Raw genomic sequence first — 19,769 nt, forward strand, 5'->3', positions numbered from 1 at the left:
CTGTTCTGATTTCCAGATCACCCAATTGAAAATGCCTATTTGATTATCCCACCCTTTACTGCCCAAATTCATTGGCCATAGTAATACTTTGCACCATAATCTGCCAAATTGACTGGCTGGTGACCGGCAAAGGCATTCATGGTATGTATCTTGGACATCTACTGCCGGCCGCAGTCAAATAAGAGTGTACTGCCGTTTGGTGGTGATCATAAGCCTGGAGGGGTTGTAAGCCTGTGTAGATCAGCTGCTGTGGTTTATTAGTTTAGGGTGCAAATGAAGCTTGAAGGCTGCGCTAAAACCGGGGAGTTGCACTTTCCAGGTACTGCAGCTCGAGCTCGAGGAAGGAGACTAAGCAAATATAATGTTAAGAGTATGATTGCGATATAGGGCTAGGAAAAGGAAAACACATTTTCATTGTGCGTTAGCCATTAACAATGCATACAAATATAAAAACAAATTCTACAGTTTTAAAAGCCGCTCCCATTTTTCTTTTTTTAAATCAGCAAGACATTTTACAAAAGTCTACCATACCTTCTAAAACCCCGTCCATACCAACATCTGATATGAAATTCATGTCATTCAAATTCATCAATAAGGACATTGCGTTCTTGATATCTCTGATACTGTTGTTTATAAAAATGCTTTCTGAGAAGATGCTTTCTAAGGTCAACCAACAGGGGGCAAATTAATAAAAAATGTAAAAGGTTCTCCTCACACCCTAACTCGCATAAGCACTCTTTATGACACCTCAGCCCATTCATTCTTGCTGCAAAAGGTAAACAAATCATTCAAATGGTCCCCCTGTGCACTGGTGACCTGAACGCACTGACTGGACTCTTCTCCACAATGTGTTCGCAGGCAGCTTCCAAGAACGACATTGACGGTAGTGTACTGTGTGCCTATCCGTTTCCTGATAGTTGCATATTCCAGCTCAACTGCCTTACCTTTTAGCACACTCTTCAGCTCTGCCAGGCTGCACATTTGGTCAAGCAAAAGTCCCCATTTCCTTACCAACATATTTCTATATTTCTGCCATGTATATTTTTCCTGCAGAGGAGACGAGCAAATTTCACTCACAACATTTCACCTATTTGGGTTTTTAACTTCCAATTCAGAAATTCTGGCAGAAACTTCCATTCGGCAAGAACTGAAATGCTAAATTCAGCTCAGTCCTTCGGGCATCCCGCGAGCACTCGGGCCCAGCCCAGAGATTTTTCATAGGAATTCATTTTGAGCTGTATCTAATCTGGAGCAATTAGGAAATCCCCAGATTTCGCAGCCGTATAATGCGGAGGTATGGACTTTAGCCTCCATCATGCTTAGTCCTTTGTCCAATCTCTTCCCGCCGAAAATTATAATATAAATGTATTAAACATGTTTGGATCCGATTTGCTTCCTTTTTAATATGATACAGTCACTAAATTCCTATGGAACAGCCTACCTAAATAAGTGTGTGTATCCTCTATTGAGATGCTAACATTATTATTTGGCCATACAAAATTATTTTTGCTCTTCCCAATTACGACCCGAGGTTCAATTCCAGACCATGGACCTCGAAGAACCTAGCTGCATAGAGTAGGCACTGTTGGAGAACATCTATGTTAAATCTATCAAAGCCGCATCATCAGCATAAAATAGCGCCCCACACCTGACCCCATTTAAGGCTGGGGATTGGTTTTTGTCTCGGCATTATGAGGGTCGAAGTCCGAAAGAAACAAAATAAATCATATGTAATGTCAACAAGCAACAGCGGCTTTGATATTTACGTTAGCTTTTTTTTAACATTTTTAAAGTGTGTTATAGTTGAGATGCTAAACTTTTCACACTAAATACCAATAATAATCCAGGTTAAAACGGACCATGCATGTTATTTTTGTGCTTTTATCAACTGTCAAAACCGCACAAGTTTTATGCAGATACAGTGGGGGGCTTGGGGGTGCATGGAAGGTCGTTGAGTTAAAGGGGGGAGAGGGGGAACTGGGTTAGTACTTCTTTTATGTTTTTGGCCGTCCTGGTTTTCTATCTTGAAAATCTGGTCACCCAATGTCCCGCCCGACTAATGCAATAGTTTCAGCTTATAGGTGAGGCTTTAGCGCCACATTATAGCCAAAACTAAAAAGGGCAAATAGTTCTCAAAGAAACAAAAATATAATGAAGGGCAGAAATGGCACATTCTCATTAAAAGGCAATAGGAATGTATGTATATAGCAGTAGGCGGGCTGCTGGCGGGAGACTGAGTCTTGCACTCGCGAGAGGTTCAAATGGAAGGGATGCGAGTCTCATTTATTACCGGGGTGAACAAAATGCAGATTTTTCAGGATATCGGCAACCACGTAATATAAAATACTGACAAATTAACAGTTTCCATTCAATTGCGCAGAAAGTAGCTTTGAGATATAAATGACAATCTAAATATTAATGTCCCAACAGACTAACGCAAGTTACCTTAATCGGAGTGGTGAGTCACTGGGAAGGCCGCTGGCTTTTTACAACTGAAAGGGAAGCATGGTTTGTATTTGTTATGTTAAACTCAATTGCGATCTCTAGACCACGTCCCCATAAAAAAAGACTATGGGCTGCCGTCCCCATAACACCAAATCTGCCACCTGAAATCACGGTGCCACCGGGACATTACAAGGATATCAGGCGGAGGATTCAGGAAGTCCCCAATTCCGTGGAGTCCCATAGGACTCCATGGGAATGAGTTCATCGAAGCACCGGGACCGTTGCTAATAGTGCCGGTGCATCAGTCACAACTCTGCTTTCCGGGGCCGTTGCGCCCGGCAGGTCACACATGCCGGGCATACAGGCCCAGGAAAGCAGAGTTGTAGTCTGCCGGTCCAGAATGGGTTCCGGTCGGTTGCTACCGGAACCCTTATTTCCGGCCAGCCATACTCGTAATGAGGCCCTATGTCACTTGCGTCAGACATCCAGGCAAGCAGCATGGTTAGCAGACAGCTGAGGCAGCGTGGTCTAATACAGGCAAGTGGCGGGGATAGAGAGGATGGGGCAGGAAGGCTGGGTGGAGGGTTGGGACAGTGGGGACAACCACTAAAATGGCTCGGAGAACGGGGGGAGGCATCTGACCGATATTCGCGGGGGCCTTCTCAGGCTGCCTTCTGCAACCTCGGTCTTGTGTATGGTCTTCCGACCCTGAACCATTACACTTTTTATAAATTGCAAGTTTACCTGAAGAGGATGAGCGAGAGAGGAGTTGATTTAGTGAAAAGGGAAGGTTTCCATTGTTGCAAAAAGTCAAAGGGTTTTAAATGGACCTTAACATCAAATGAAAGGAAGGTTGGAGTGGAAGCGACAGCCAAGGACGGATCATCCCCACTCACGTGCCTTCCTGAACTCTGGCACCACCAACCGGATGGAACTTGCAGATAACAAGGCGCGCATGGATGGCAATGGTGGAACCTGGAGCTAACCCCTACCCTGGTGCTACACGCAAAGCCAAAGCATAAACTAGACAAACGGAGCACTCAGGACAGAACAAGCTTTAGGGCTAACCCCCACCAGAAGATACACTGTTGTGGTCAAATTACCCATGTGCAACCCCTCCGTCCGCTGTGACGCAATTATTGACCCAGCGCCACATCTCACTCAGCCTTCTACCATAACAGGCACACTCAGCGTGGACCCATCGTTTTCATTGGCCAGAATCCACCTCACACCTCTCCACACTTGAAGTTTTGCAAGTATGCCATCAAACCCAAACCACTCACCTTCTCCTTGACCAGCAACGCACACTCTAAGCAACTATCCAACCAGCTTCCCACAAGTGCACTCCAGGATGGCTGGAGGACGCCGCTGGATGCCAGCCATTGTGAAGAATCTTATGTTTCACCTCACCTCCCGCAATGCTTAGGCCAAGATCAGCACATACAGCATGGCACTTTACATTACATCAACATTTTACCAATATCAGGGGTCAAATCCTAAAAATAAAAGTGGGGGGACTCATCAACAAACGCAATGGAGTGTGACGTCACCAGACATTAGCATATCAAGGTGAAATGTACACATTTCATTAAATTGGCTTTGCATAACCACCCAAATTGCATAGGACAAATAGCATTTGCCTTTCAAAAAAATCAGCACACACACAAAACCAAGAGAGGATATTTTCTTCTAATGGTGTTTTTGAAAACGTTAAAAGGTGTACATGTTTTAAACTCCAAGAACCAAGACAAATGTTTTCTCTGGAACTTGCAGTACCGAAATGTGACATTTCACCTTTAGTTATCGGTTATTTTTCAACAGGTTATGTAGTGAAGTGCCTACAATCCTGACACTGTGGTTTGATCCCCGAGGTCGGCTTTAATTCAAAGAGGGCATTCAATGTTTCTCATTTTAGCTGTGGGGGACTGAGTCCACCCTCTGAAAAAAGTTGGTGTACTTTGTCTACCCTCGACTTGAGCCCTGACCAATAGCAACCTTGTTTTCTATATTCTAAATATTTCTTATATAGCGCCTCTCACCCAAAGGCCTCAGGGTACTTTATTCACACTATCTCCTCAAGCTCCCTTCACCTTCTCGTACAGGACACAAAAGCACTAGGAGGCCGTGCGGATGGCATATCCTAAAGAAGCATTGGCAATGCCAACATGGGTTAGCATGGTCATGGAAAGTCAATGGATGGATAAATAACAAAAACATGCTTTGTGTCCCTGCTCAGATCTCGTCTTCCTCATACTTGTACATCAATACAATAGTTTCAGTTTACAGGTGGCCCTGTAGCACCACCGAATAGCTAAAAATAAAACGGCTGCACCAGTGCCCATGAAGGGCCTGGAAAGTAACCTGATTTAGGAAGTAACAAGGTCAGCGGAGTTCTGCACATGCTAAATGTTCTTCTGTGGGGAGTTTAGACCGTCGTCAAAGAAGGCAGAGCTGATTCTGTGCATTTAAGAGAAGGCTCGTCTGGCTTGCAAATTCCCTAGAGGAAGATCTAAAGATGTGTGGGAACAGAAAGTGCTGGTAGGATGCTTGGTTTTGGTTAACAGGACTCCCTGTTCTCTGGCTCTATAGTCCAAGTTCCTATGCAGAGAAAACACGATTTTCTCACATTTTAGGCTGATATTGGCAATACGATAGAGACCCAATTCTGTGGCTGCACTGCACCTCACTACTTAATGAGAGTTTCCATTCCAACGGCTCCCTTCCATGAAGTCGCATCTAAGAAATTCTTCTCTTTTCATGGCGCTAGTTCACGCATGCTCTTTTTAGGCATTACTGTGTAGAGGTGCAGCTCTGTCTTTCTATTCCTTATGCTAACATTGTGGAAATAGATTGGTTCCTTTCCAGGCCGGAAATGGCAGCCTGTGAACGTTATGTCAGCACAGTGTCAGCATGGCCACTGAGATGTAAGATTTGGAGAAAGCTGTAGCATTCATCTCTCCAGTGTTTTAAGACGGCCGGGACCGGCCGGTGCCAGGCACCGGCAGTCTCCAAAAAATGGGACTGAACCGGGGCCCTGCCAGGGCCCGCGGTCCCACACAACATTGGCGGGATGCTTTATCCCGCCGCAGCCGCGACGGGAATTGTGCCCGCCATTTAAATGTCAGTCGAGCTGACAGAAGTGCTAGTCAGGCACAGCGTTGCTGTGATTGGTTGGCAATTCTGTCAGTCACTGTAACAATCACGGAGCCCGCGGGTTCGCAGAGGGGGAAAGACACCTCGGGCTCTGTGGTCTATCTGCTCTGAGCATAAGTGTGCGTAAATTACTATGGTTTGTGCACTTTTCAAGCCACCTTTTTATAAACATAGAAATATGTAATATTGCTACGTTTATAAGGCTTGACAAGTACACAAACCATAGTACTACGCATACAAATATATAAATGCTGACATACATTTATATATTTGTTTGCGCACCTTAGAATGATTTGTGCACGTTTTAGGCCACGCCCACAATGAAAGCCACGCCCCCAAACGAGGCCCCCCTCAATGTCTTACCCCACTTAAAGCACTGCATCTCTCAGTGCTCCAGCAGCAGAGGCACACGTCACGAAGTAGGGAAACGTTGTTCAAGTTGTGACTGGGCGATCTTCGGGGCTGTTGCTTGCTCGGGGCTGCGTGCAATCTAAGCAGGGTGCGTGTCACATCGTTACTCTGTGAGTACATTGTTGAGCGCTCTACTGATGTTAGACACGTTTTTTTTTGTTAACTTTGCCCAATTAAAAACAAGTTCACATTATCTGGACCTGGCAGCCAGCATTTCCTCATTAATAAGCTGAATATGATTTATAATTGAATCCCACCGAGTGGCCCCCAAAGTCGACTTCGCCCCCCCCCTTATATCCAGCCCCCGCAGGTTTGAGAAGTCCCATTGTATAGAGATGAAAGTTGATCGCGTGGAGGCCTCCGTGTCTCGAGACGGAGAATTCCATTACTTCCGGGCGCTTCACTGCTTCTAGGCAGGGCAGCATTGTTTAGTTCTTCGGTCTATAATTAGCTGTCACTTTTGCTTTCTACATGATGTTTTGCCTTATTGTCTGCTTAACACCTGCCATTTTGGGAGGGTCGTGTATCTGTTGATCTGCTGCTTCTCGTTATATTCTCAGAAAAATGCTTGCTGCGTCCAGGAAGCAGTAAAGGGCACAATTCATGAAATATTTGCACGGTTCCGTGACTTTGCACTGCTGAAAAGTGACTTTGCAGTGGCGACACAAACCCTGATTCATGGAACTGTGCAAAGTGTATTTTTGGAGTGCAAAGTCGGTGCAAGTGGTCATTGTTGCAGTACAAAATGGCTTTGCACTGCAAAAATTGACTTTGCACAGTTCCATGAATCAGGGTTTGCGTCGCCAGTGCAAAGTCACTGAGCCGTGCAAAAAATCCATGAGTTTGGTCCGAAGTGCTGCAGCGTGAAGTGCTGCTACAACCTAGCATTTCTTTGTAAGCCGCTGATAGGAGCTGTGTGAGAGTTGTGGTTGCAAGTCAGTAAAGTGATGTCAAATTTAAAGGCAACATTTTATTGTCATTTTAATTAACTGAGCACCTATTTATTAACACTCTAGAGCAGGGGTCTGCAACATTTAGCTATCCAAATATTTTGGACTACAACTCCCATCTGCCCTAACCAGCATTGTCAATGTCGAGAGGTCATGGGAGTCATAGTCCTAAACAACTGGAAAGTCCCAGGTTGCAGAGAAACACCAAAGGGTATAGTTTACTCCCACCAGGCCTTGCTAGCATATTGAATGGTGAGGGTTCATGGAAGTTGAAGTACAAACCAGCTGGAGAGCAGCAGAGAGAGCCAGACCTATTGGCTATTTCAATGCTTGTTTTCAATTGTTTTTGAAGAAAGTAAATACAAATGTAATTATTTGCTATCTGTGTTTTATGGCACACATATTGCCTTTAGGCTACTTCAAATCATGTTTGACTGATTTTTAATGTCCTGGATATATGAAATGCTTGGAAAAAAAAGCATTTCCTTCATTTTTAGGGGATGAAAATGCAAGTGTGACAGCCGTGATTTAATTCATGACAGGGTCAGAAAGGACACTGTCATGACTGGCGACTCACACTGCACCTGTTCCCAACAGAGCAGTGGGATCACCCTCATTTCTGTGACAAGGGTCTAGCATGGCCATGGTCATCAATGGGTGGCTAATAAAACGAACGCAGGTGGTGTGTCCCGCTTCACATCCCATCTCCTACTTAACTTCACTTTCCATGCCAATAGTGTTTGCTTATAGACAACACCATGCAATAGGTAACCCAAAATATTAGAGTCAGCATTTCCTACAGATAAACTCACCCATGAACATGGTAAATAAAATAGCTGCACTCGGATAACAGCATCCACCAGAACATGCAATCTGCAGCCTTTTTCATCACTGCAGAAAAGGAGGCTATCAGCCACTTTTACTCCCTAAAAATAGGCAAATACTCCCAAAAAATAAAAACAAGGAGTAAAAATATTCCCAGTAAAAAATGGGAAATGGACACATAGGAGGGTTTGCCCCTGCGTTCACCCAAACAGTTCCATGGATGTGTTCTTTTATTATGCATTAATAACTTGGTGCAAAGAAGTATTTCTCATTTAAAAAAAACTGTTTTACAGTTGAAAATATGTTGACTTGTTTATAAAATACCCTCATTAGGAACAGGACTCATGTTTGTACACCCTAAAAAATCATTTTACTCCCAACTTTCAAAAATAAGGAGTAAAATACTCCCACTTCAAAATCTTATCTGGAGCACTACGAATAATAATCAAGGTACAACGCGGCCACAAATCCAACACATGTAACTCACACAAACAGTACAGCCAGTGGCCATGAACATGGTGTTTTTCCAGCTTCAACTTAAAAGAAAACATTTCATCTTGATGGGGGATGGGACAAATCTAATCAGTTTAAACCTAATTTGGGAAAGCCTAGTTATAATTGACAATTTTCCGCAACAGGACCCCATGAATTGGGCCACTTGAACGCCTTTACCCAGTCTTGTGCAGATGAACTGGTCGCCAGTCATTAGCGGGAGGATGTGGGGATATGGAGAGTGGCTCTTGATCAGATTCCCCTATTGAAGGCTCCTCTGGAAAGTGCAGTTTTACATTTTCAGGGTAGTTTTCCTTGCCCTGATCAAAAAGAATTCTTAATTTCTGAGCCTGAGAGCATCAAACCATGGCATCATTGAGTGGCCGCGGAAGACATGTGGCTCACTGCTTGTCCGGTACTTCATATGCATTAGGGAGCCTATGGAAAGATTTGGTACAGGTCTTTGGAGAAGGTATGAGTTCATGTTCCATGTGGGAGGATGGCATAGCTTCTTGGACCACCATTTAATGAACCAATCAGTCTCAGGGTTGTGAGTTTTGTTTCTGGGCAAACAAATGGGTTGTCAGACCTAAGTTAGTCGCACCTATACCACTATCCCTGTTTTCTTCTATTTGGAAGAACAAAGAGCTGCTCCAGGAAGGGACCAACAAGTGCTGGTACATAAATAAAGTGAGCCCAACGCTAGCACTCCTTTCAGAAAAATATTCACGATCATTTCAAATTATTTTCATTGAATATAACAAAGTTTTTCCACACACTCCTATAGAAGTGCTTGTGTGCTAGTATAGTGAAACTAGTGACATGTAGTGGACTCAAAGTTGCAGAATACATGGCCATGAGTTTTACGCTACAGGGCTTTATCAAGGATACAAAACTTGATGATATGAACAATGCTGATGTCACTTAGTATCACAAAATTTAAAGTAGACCTAAATGGCCTTTGGTTTTGGTGGTCCATAATGTTCAAAATTGCTGGCAAACAGCCATATACAAATAAAACTACAATGTATATAGGCAGACATGGTGTGGTGTCAAGCTTGTCAGTTCTGTAGGCTGCGTAATTTCATCTAGGTAAATATTATGCTGAATCTGTAATCAGGATAAAAACGTAGTTTTATCTCTGGCACGGCTGAATCAGACTTCCATTCTTCCAAGGGCAATGAAAGTGTTAAGTTTTGGTTTTACATGTGTATCTGTATAATATACACTATGTTGAGTGGTGCCACTTACTGTTGAGTGATAAGAAGTCCTGGGACCAAATAATCATTCATGTCATCAATTGGTAAAATAAGCTTTTTGGAGGCAAAGCTGTACATGTTGAAGGTCCCACCCAATAGAGAGCTTTTGCAACACACCTCAGATGCACACACGTCTCCTGAAACTTGTCAAGTAAGGAAAGACTCATTCATCACAGATCTTTCATTCTAGAAGTTTCTTAATCAGAATAGAAATGGACACACGTCATCCCTTGTAATCTGCACTGCTCGCTGCTCAAGAGCCTCAGACCTGCTATTTGTCCTATATTGTCCCATTTGTGTGGCCTAAGGAGCCACACTAAGCAGAAGGCCTGTCCCCCCTTCCTCCTGCTTTCTGTTAGGTTCCCTTCCTGTCGCTAATTCTCACTTGTTTTATTCCGTCGTCTGTCATCTTGATCATTTATATTAATTGAAGAACAGGGTTTCATTCTGAACAGAAATGACTTATAGAGAAGGCAATAAAAGAGATTGGAGGCAGGCATATGACCAGGTGCCTCCAGATACGTGCATGCCGGGTGCTGACGGGGCAAGAGTGGGAACATATAGTAGGGACAGGGACTGAGGACATGCATTGAGAGCCTGAGGCCAGCATTTACATACTCACATATTACATAAAGTATTCCTGAGGGCAGGAGAGGTAGATGGGGCAGTTAGTGTGGATAGTGGGGGGGGGGGCGCATCTCTATTTAGGTTCCCCTTCCTTACACCTTCTCAGCCCCATGTCTTCTCTCGCCATTCCCTTTCCTCCAATGGCGCTCTGTAGTAGCTGGGCCCTGAGGCGTTTAGCACTTTATAAACATTATAAAATAAAATGGAATAAATACTCTAAAAATAGAAGCTTGTATTGTTGAGGCCTTGCTAGAAACTTAAAAATACAAGATCATATTCATGTCAATGAAATATTATCACCACAGACAGGGGCTGAATTTCCTGTTTTATATGAGTCATATTTTAGGTTCTGATCTGAGCTGGGATGTCATTTTCCCTACGGTGTTTGGCATGGGGTGTAGTGTGTACCCAGGAAGCTGGCTCTGGTATTTTCTCATTTCTTTTGTTTGCTCGCTTTATTATACGCTTTAAAAAGAAGAATAGCAGGTTTCCATTTTGGCTCATGGGTGTTGATTAGCGACACTATTCGTTTCGGCTCAAGTGGTTCTTTACCAGCATTAGCCTTGGCTTTTTTACTGAAGCTTTCTAGTTTCTGGCTACAGGTGTCACTTTAGCACCACTATTAAGTTTGGCTCAGGTGGGGCTTCGGCGTCACCTTTAATGTTTGCTCACAGATAAGTGAGGATACCCAGTCACCATTAATTATGTCACATAAATGGTCAACGCGTGCAAGTTAATCTAGATCACATAACCTTTGCACCAGCCACCTGCTAATTTGTTGGTGCCATTTCTCTGAGCCCTGTCCTTTTCTTTCCCTAATTAAGCAGCCCTGCAGCATTGCTTTTGTAGTGGTCAGCTGGAGCACGTGGATCTATGTCCTATGACGTCTGCCCCATCCATCTGAATAGCCACACCCCTTCCTTTCCTTTCTTAACTCTTAGATCCCATGGCATCTCTCGCCTGTACAGCCAAAGTGAAGGGCAGACGTAGAAAAGGGCAATAACTTTTTTGGTTCCGTTAGGACCTGGAAGGGGCAGAATCCCTACTCCACACAGCCCCGGTAAGCCAGCAGCATGTGCATTATACCTCACTCACCAATCCCCAGCCTTAACACACAACCACTGAGCAACAACACTCCCATGCACTTCCTTGCCACTGAACCTTATCCACATACCTCTCATCACCACCCACTCGCATCCTCAAAAAAACACTTACAAAACCATGTTCTTCAATTCCCATTCTGCAGTACTACATGCAGCAGACATTCTTTATCTCATCAACACTGACCGAGACATGGTTCACCCCTGCCTCCAAACACATCCTGCAAGTCCTCATCCCTACAAGCTACAGCATCCACCACAAAGACCACCAAGGAAAGACTGGCAGAGTGCTCGCTATTATCCACAAAACCTCATGGAGAGGCATCCTTTAGGAGCTAACCTCGCATGCATCCAAGGAGCTCCTCACTTACCACTCCCCATGGAACCATGCTCAGAAAGCTACTTTCCAACTGATCAACTGACCACCCCAAGCCAACAAGGCCTTTCTCGATGAAATCACAGACCTCTTCACAACATCATCCCTCAACAACACAACAAACATCTTCCTTGGAGACCTCAAACTGCCCTGGACCCAAGCTACTAAGCAAATGCAAGACTCTACTTGAACTGATCAACATAATGGACACAAGAAACTTGTCACAGACCCAACCTACAAAACAGGTAACACTCAACCTGGTATTCATCACCTCCCCAGCCATTGTATGTCTCCTGACCCTTAGGCTGGATAGACTACACAGCCATGCCTATCCTGGTCCACCACACACCTCTCACCCACTGGGGCCAACGCAAACCAATCAAGACATCCCACCACTCTTTCAACAAGAACATTCCCATGGATGTACTGGAAGGAAAACCCATCACCTTGTCCTCCATGTCCAACCCTTTGGAGAATGTCAAGGCCCATCTCAGAACACTCAAACACACCCTGAGACTACCAACACCCATGCACCACTATAACATTGACACAACCGACGTAAGTCCTCCATGTCTTGCTACACGCAAGAACCCAGACAGCAAGTGAGCCATCTGCAAAAAAGAACACCTCTGGAGAAAATCTCACCAACTAGAAGATCTCAGCAACCTGAGAACCCTCCACTCATCATGCATGACCCTCATCACCTAAGCCAAGGCAAACTATTACACAACTACCATCATGGAAGCATCCAACAAACGTAGAGTGCTCTTCCAAGCCTTGAAGTGCTGCATCAACCCACTGCCAGTCACTGCAATACCACAACACACTGACAAATGTACTGCCATCACAGACAAGATAAGGTAACACATTGATAGCTCCAAACAGACAACAGACATCCACCCCATACCAACCAACAACATATAAAGATGGACCAAATGCATGAAAATTACTCCAGAAGACCTGACCAACACTTGTGCATTCCTCAAACCCATCAACTACAAAAAAGACATTCTCTCCAATTTCATTGCGAACATCATCAAATGTAAAGCACTCACACCACTTCTCATCGTCAACAATGCATCCCTCACACAAAGCACTTTCCCCAGATGTACAAAAACCGGGACAGATTCACCCAAAGCTGAGGAAACCCACACTTGATCCAGATAGCCTGGTCAACTATCGCCCCATCACGCATTTACCCTTCCTTGGCCCAGTGACTTGGATGACCATCGCCATCCAGTTGCATGAATGGATCACTCAGCAAAACCCCTAAATGACTATTAATCTGGTTTCCGAACACAATGCAACATAGACCAACACAAACTAAGTTATCACTGATGCTCTTCACATCCTGGACAAGAGTACCCCTTACTTACTCGTCCTCCTCAACCTCTCAGCTGACTTTGTTACAGTTCATCATGTAGCTCTCCTCAACATTGCCACCACATGGACGGGCTTTGATGGAACAGTTCTGCAAGTGTGCGCCTCATACCTTTCCAACATAGACCATCGCCTCCAGATGGGCCCAAACATAACACAGCGCCACGTACTAAACTGCAGAGTTCCACATGGTACCATTCTGTCCCCTGATATCTCCAACCTCTACATGGAACCTCTGGAGGAAATTGCCACTAACACCAACCTCAAGATACATCAGTATGCAGATGACACACAGCATTGCCTTAAGAGCAATGTCATCAACAGCATCCATTGACTAAAGTACGGTCTGTCCCTCATCCAAGCCTCGATGTCAAGCACCTACTTGAAACAAAACCCTACAAAAACCAAATTCATTCTCCTAGGAAACCCCACAAAGCATGCCCATGTCCAGAACTGTCTGAATTACCTGAAGCTTGATGGATTCACCACTGAACTCTCCCCAGATGCAAAATCTAGTGGCTTTACTGTCGACTGTCACCTTTCCGTCAAAACAAACATCACCAAGATGTACCAAACAGCATGGTACATGCTTGCACTCCTCTTCAAAGTCAAGCCTTACACACCTATCCTGATTTTCAGAACAGTTGCCCAAGCCCTGGCCCTCTCCCACTTAGAACGTGGCAATGCTCTACTTGCCCGAGTCCCAGATGCCACCATGGCCCCTCTGACAGCTGTCCTGCATGCCTCATTTCAGAACTAAGAAAATTCAACCACATCACCCCCATTCACATGAGTTGCACTGCCTACCTCTCTAAACATGCATCATCCTAAAAGCTGCCTCAATCAACTGCAAAGCAGTCACAACCAAAACACCACTCTACCTGCCTGAGAGACTCACCATCCCACCACGATAAGCCACAATATTGACAGGCTGGAAACAAAGAACTGGAAGAAGGGGAGGAAAAAGAGGACACCACCCATTTCCTGCTACACAGTCTTTCTCTGGAACAAGCTACCATTGTTGATGAGACCGTCACTCTTTATCCTAAACTTCTTCAGGAAGGACCAAAGATCCTACTCTTTAAAGAACATATTGCCAAACACTGATTACTCTGCTCATCCCTTCTCCCTCCGGAATGTCCTCCCCCCTGCAAACCCTACCCAGCCCAGCTCCCCTGCTACTCCTGCACCCTGATAATGTGCCTCCCCTTTCCACATCACTCCTTTGCTTGCCATCTAGGTGAGTTGTAATTCCCATATAAAAATGTGCTTAAAAATAGCTTTATCTCCTTGGTTTGACTTTATCACCAAACAGGAAGCCAAGGATAAAGCTATGCTCCTGATATATAAGGCCTACCACAGACAGTGCAGACTCAAAAATGTACAGTCTCTGGAGGATAGCTCAGGGGCAACGTGCTCGCCTTGAAAGCAAGACAATACGGAGCAACACAGGTTCGATCCCCGGGGCTGCGCTTAGAAACCTCTGGGTATGAAGCGCGTTATAAATAACCTATCCTATCATATCAGGACTGGGGAGAATGCGTTGTGAGGGTAGCGGTGCTGCAGTATTCTCATGGGAGGTGCCCTTTAAGTCATGGGGCCTGCGTCTAGGTTTTTCAGTCTGGAATCTGGGAGGCGGCATGTGCAGTAGAATGTGTCTCATCAAGTTAGTGAGTGCCATGTCCATTGATGTGCCATTTCCTGTATTTCATCTACTTTTTATTGTGAACTTTGTCGCCCATCTCCATTCTAATTAGGCCTTCAACTTGTTTGGTTTTCCTCTTGAGGTTGAGCAAGAGCTGCATACCCTTAGATCTACTCACTCATCTGCTGTGGAGTTAGGGTCTTGCACCAGAGGGAATCGTTCATCTCAGCTGGGTGGATGTTATGTTGTGCTGCTGTGTTGTATCCTGTAGACCGCTGCCATTGGCTTGGTCTCTTGGCACCTTAGTGGATCTAAAAGAGGGGGGCGGGGGGAGGGCAGGGTCAAGTTAGGTTAGTGGAGCGAGAGCAGGAAAACACACAATAGCGGCACTCTTGTGCTTATGCGTGTAGTTCGGAAGTACCAAGGTACGGTTTGAGGGTCTGTTTCTAAGTGTCTTATGTGGAGAACATTGAGGCATTGGTTTGCAGAAGGGAGCCTCGTGTGGCTGCGTTGGTAGGATGCATGGAAGTCATGCTGCTGTTTCAGGTTCCAGGCTTCAAACAATCGTTCACACAGAAAATATTATTTTCAGTAGCGGCCGTAAAACTCTGGAACCTTCTCCCGAAAGACATTCGACAGACTAAAAACTGCCTCAAATTTAGGAAGAAAGTGAAACCTTTGTTTTGGGTACAGGCTTTTTTTTGTGAACGGGATTTGGATTATTCGTTTTATGAAAAAGAAAAAAAAGTCTTATCTCTAAGAAAGTTAACAGCAATGCATTGTTTGGATGTATTGTTTCTGTGTATTTTAGGGAGTTAGGCTGCCTTTTTAGATATGTGGATTGTTTTAATGTTTTGTCATTTTATGTTTCTTGCTATATTTTACATGTTTTCTGTAAAGTGTTCTCATGCTCTTGCTAGCCATGTGCGCACTATAGAATATTTTTAAAATAAATAAATACAAAAAAAATGTTTATTGGAGAAGTGGAGCGTTCCGATTTTCGCTCTCATTGGGGATATTCAGTTGTTATTTGTGTGTGACGTAGTTGGTACTAGCCTATAGTGTGGTGTTTGAGTAGAGTTTAGTGGTGGCAACTTGGAGCATCCATCCGGTGTAGTCATGTCTAAGTCTTGGTAGGGTTGCACGTCAGGTAAGGTCATTTCCAGGGCATGTCCCGAGGCACCGTGGTGGGTGGGGGCTAGTATCTCTGGTAACGGACACTGTGCAGCGGGTTCTCCAGAATCAGAGCGGGGAATACGGAGAATAAGGGAAGATATAGGACAGCAGGGACACATTAGGCTCCAGGTAGCCAGTGAGTACAAACAGTTTTAGGGAAGAGCCCACTGTTGGGACATAAAGAGGCAAAGAAGAGAGGGTAGAGTCCTTGGAGTCCTCAGGGATAAACTCAAGTTAACTTCAGCAAGAAGCGATATCTAGAAGCATGTTATATTAATTACAACTTAACTTGGGACCCCCAGGAATAGAATAGGGCACAAATTGCTGAGTGGTACCTGGGAGCAAAGTCACGGTAGGGCATGAATTACATTAGGACACCCAGGCGGAAACCACAGTGGGGCATGAATCACAGTGTGGTACCTGGGAGCAAAGTCACGGTAGGGTATGAACTACGCCTGGACACCTAGGGGGAAATCACAGTAGGGCATGAATCACAGTGTGGTACCTGAGAGCAAAGTCACGGTAGGGTATGAATTACATTAGGACACCTAGGGGGAAATCACAGTGGGGCATGAATTACAGAGTGGTGCCTGGGAGCAAAGTCACAGTAGGGCATGAATTACGCTAGGACACCTAGGGGGAAATCCCAGTGGGGCATGAATTACAGTGTGGTACCTGAGCAAAGTCACAGTAGGGCATGAATTACGCTAGGACACCCAGGCGGAAACCACAGTGGGGCATGAATTACAGAGTGGTACCTGGGAGCAAAGTCACGGTAGGGCATGAATTACGCTAGGACACCCAGGCGGAAACCACAGTGGGGCATGAATTACAGAGTGGTACCTGGGAGCAAAGTCACGGTAGGGTATGAACTACGCCTGGACACCTAGGGGGAAATCCCAGTGGGGCATGAATTACAGAGTGGTGCCTGGGAGCAAAGTCACAGTAGGGCATGAATTACATTAGGACACCTAGGGGGAAATCACAGTGGGGCATGAATTACAGAGTGGTGCCTGGGAGCAAAGTCACAGTAGGGCATGAATTACGCTAGGACACCTAGGGGGAAATCCCAGTGGGGCATGAATTACAGTGTGGTACCTGAGCAAAGTCACAGTAGGGCATGAATTACGCTAGGACACCTAGGGGGAAATCCCAGTGGGGCATGAATTACAGTGTGGTACCTGAGCAAAGTCACAGTAGGGCATGAATTATGCTAGGACACCCAGGCGGAAACCACAGTGGGGCGTGAATTACAGAGTGGTACCTGGGAGCAAAGTCACGGTAGGGTATGAACTACGCCTGGACACCTAGGGGGAAATCACAGTGGGGCATGAATTACAGAGTAGTACCTGGGAGCAAAGTCACGGTAGGGCATGAATTACATTAGGACACCTAGGGGGAAATCACAGTGGGGCATGAATTACAGAGTGGTGCCTGGGAGCAAAGTCACAGTAGGGCATGAATTACGCTAGGACACCTAGGGGGAAATCCCAGTGGGGCATGAATTACAGTGTGGTACCTGAGCAAAGTCACAGTAGGGCATGAATTACGCTAGGACACCTAGGGGGAAATCCCAGTGGGGCATGAATTACAGTGTGGTACCTGAGCAAAGTCACAGTAGGGCATGAATTATGCTAGGACACCCAGGCGGAAACCACAGTGGGGCGTGAATTACAGAGTGGTACCTGGGAGCAAAGTCACGGTAGGGTATGAACTACGCCTGGACACCTAGGGGGAAATCACAGTGGGGCATGAATTACAGAGTAGTACCTGGGAGCAAAGTCACGGTAGGGCATGCATTACACTGGGGCCCCTGGGAGCGAGTCGCATTGGGCATGTATTATCTTGAGACACTTAGGAGCAAATCACAGTAGGGTATGGATTACAGAATGGTACCTTGGAGCAAAGCCACAGTGGGACACTACCTATGGATTGTAACATGCAATGCAGAATGGAATAACATTGGCTGTCACCCTTGTCTAAAGCCTCGCCCTGTTGAAGTCAAGCTTGTCATTGGAAGGCTCTGGGGCTATATTTACATGTTGTAGACATGAACGGTGAGGAAACCCGTTTCTGGACCTACAAGTCTGCACCTACCTTATCTAAAAGGATGGCTGTCTGGTTCCTTATGGCAGGTATAGCCCTCACCTTTTTTACCTTGGGTGGGATACATATTGGAGATTGCCTTGGATCTTTTGCAGCGATCGAGACTTGTTCTCAACTGCTGAATGGAGGTCCCCTTAACGCAAAGCCCAGTTGCCTGTCCCTTAGTTCATAGAATTTTCAGTTAGTGCATCAAATTGTTGCTTTTTCTGCTTCATCAGTCATGTTTTAGAGACTTAAGAACCCGATATCCTCTGTCAAAGTTCACCAGCTTGATCAGCCACACACTGCAAGTCTTCTAAATGAATCCAACAGCCATGCTGTCAGAAAACCTCCATTGTCCCTACATGGCGCCTTCGCTATTAATCGTACATGTTGGAATATCACCGCCCACGAGGGGTGTGCCATAACACATTTTAAGCAGAGCAATCTATCATTGAAAGAGAAATGCTCTTTTATTTAACCTCAAAAGTAAGGCTCACATGACCCTTACATAAGCCTTGAGAGGATAGCTTAGGGGCAACATGCTCGCCTTGGAAGCAAGACGACACGGAGCAACACAGATTCGCTCCGTGCTTGGAAACCTCTGGGTATTAAGCGCGTTATAAATAACCTATCATATCACAGAGCACATAATAGTGTGGATTAAGATAAACGGGGCATCATTACGAGGAATATTTAAAATGAGTCAATGAAAAAGTAACATTGTTTGCCAATCTAGTGCAAGAACATTTTCAACCTCTCCCATACATGTTACTGGTTGTGTAGGTGGACTCACACAGGCATAGTGGGTACTGGTCTTAAACAAGTGTGTGACTTGTGACAATATTCCAATAACGGGCTTTCAGAAATGGATTCCTATTTGTGAAAGGTGCTACTTAGGAAGTAATGATGCAGTCTATTTTTTATCAAAGAAACCAAAGGTTGCTCACCGTGGCCTGGGCCTCCTGCACAGTCTGTGTTCGTGCAGGAGCTGCCATGATGCCATGCCACTGGCCTGCAGACACTAACAGCTCCTGTGCCTGGTTCTTTGCAGGATTGCAGAAGAGCATGCTCAAGGCCCTGCTGACGCTGGACCGGTACCTGCGCGACCCCCTTGAACATGAAGTCGCTGCCAAGCCTGGCATCAAAGTGTCCGGCAGAAAGTTCCTGGACGGGGATGTACTCACTCTGCCCGACTGCAGCCTGCTGCCCAAACTCCACATTGTGAATGTAAGTCTGCACTGGTCCATTCATTGCCATGTTGAAAGCTCTAGAACTGTTCTTTATTAAAATCTTGGGAAGGCGTGATTCATGAGCCTCGCCGCCCGCACTATTGCCTGCACAGCTATTTATCAATTTCTTTAAATGTTTAAGGATTCTTGGCTGTATCCTCCCACTGGGGCACCTCACTTGGCATTTCCCCTTAGTCTTGACTTGCAGCACACCCTGCCATTCTAGTACTGATGCCAGGCTCAGCTCTGCGCATTCCCTGCAAGCCCGATCTTCAGCACCCCTTTTAATCCTCACAATGGCACCTGCAAATCGGCTTTGCACATCATAGTCCCAACCAGCAGTAAGTCCCGAAGTTGGGTCCCCCAGTGATTCTTCTCTACTCCTAGCTTACTAGACCCCTGGTGTTCTACCGCTGGTACCCTAGAAACCTCTTCCAATGGACTTTCCTTTATGCAGTTCATTATGCTGCTGCCCCTGCACACAGCTCTTTAGGCATCTCTCAGTGTGCTGCACTCCACTCTTCCTGTACACTTGGAAGAGCCATAAGGGTGACCCTCGCCTGCATCTTCTTTGTATTGCAGAACAGGCTTCATTCACATGTAATCTTTTTTA

The 19,769-nt window shown here is 45.4% G+C and overlaps 1 protein-coding gene across 1 annotated transcript in view; it reads left to right on the forward strand.

The window, feature by feature from the left end:
- The window catches only part of CLIC3 (chloride intracellular channel 3), a 151,377-nt gene that overhangs the window by 127,656 nt on the left and 3,952 nt on the right, over positions 1-19,769 (forward strand). Inside the window, exon 5 of the mRNA XM_069609744.1 lies at positions 18,979-19,154. Coding sequence (XP_069465845.1) covers positions 18,979-19,154 — 176 coding nt within the window. The remainder of the gene's footprint in view (positions 1-18,978; positions 19,155-19,769) is intronic.

This window comes from Ambystoma mexicanum, chromosome 8, assembly GCF_040938575.1.
Source record: "Ambystoma mexicanum isolate Mex_15411 chromosome 8, UKY_AmexF1_1, whole genome shotgun sequence".
Classification (NCBI taxonomy): Eukaryota; Metazoa; Chordata; class Amphibia; order Caudata; family Ambystomatidae; genus Ambystoma; species Ambystoma mexicanum.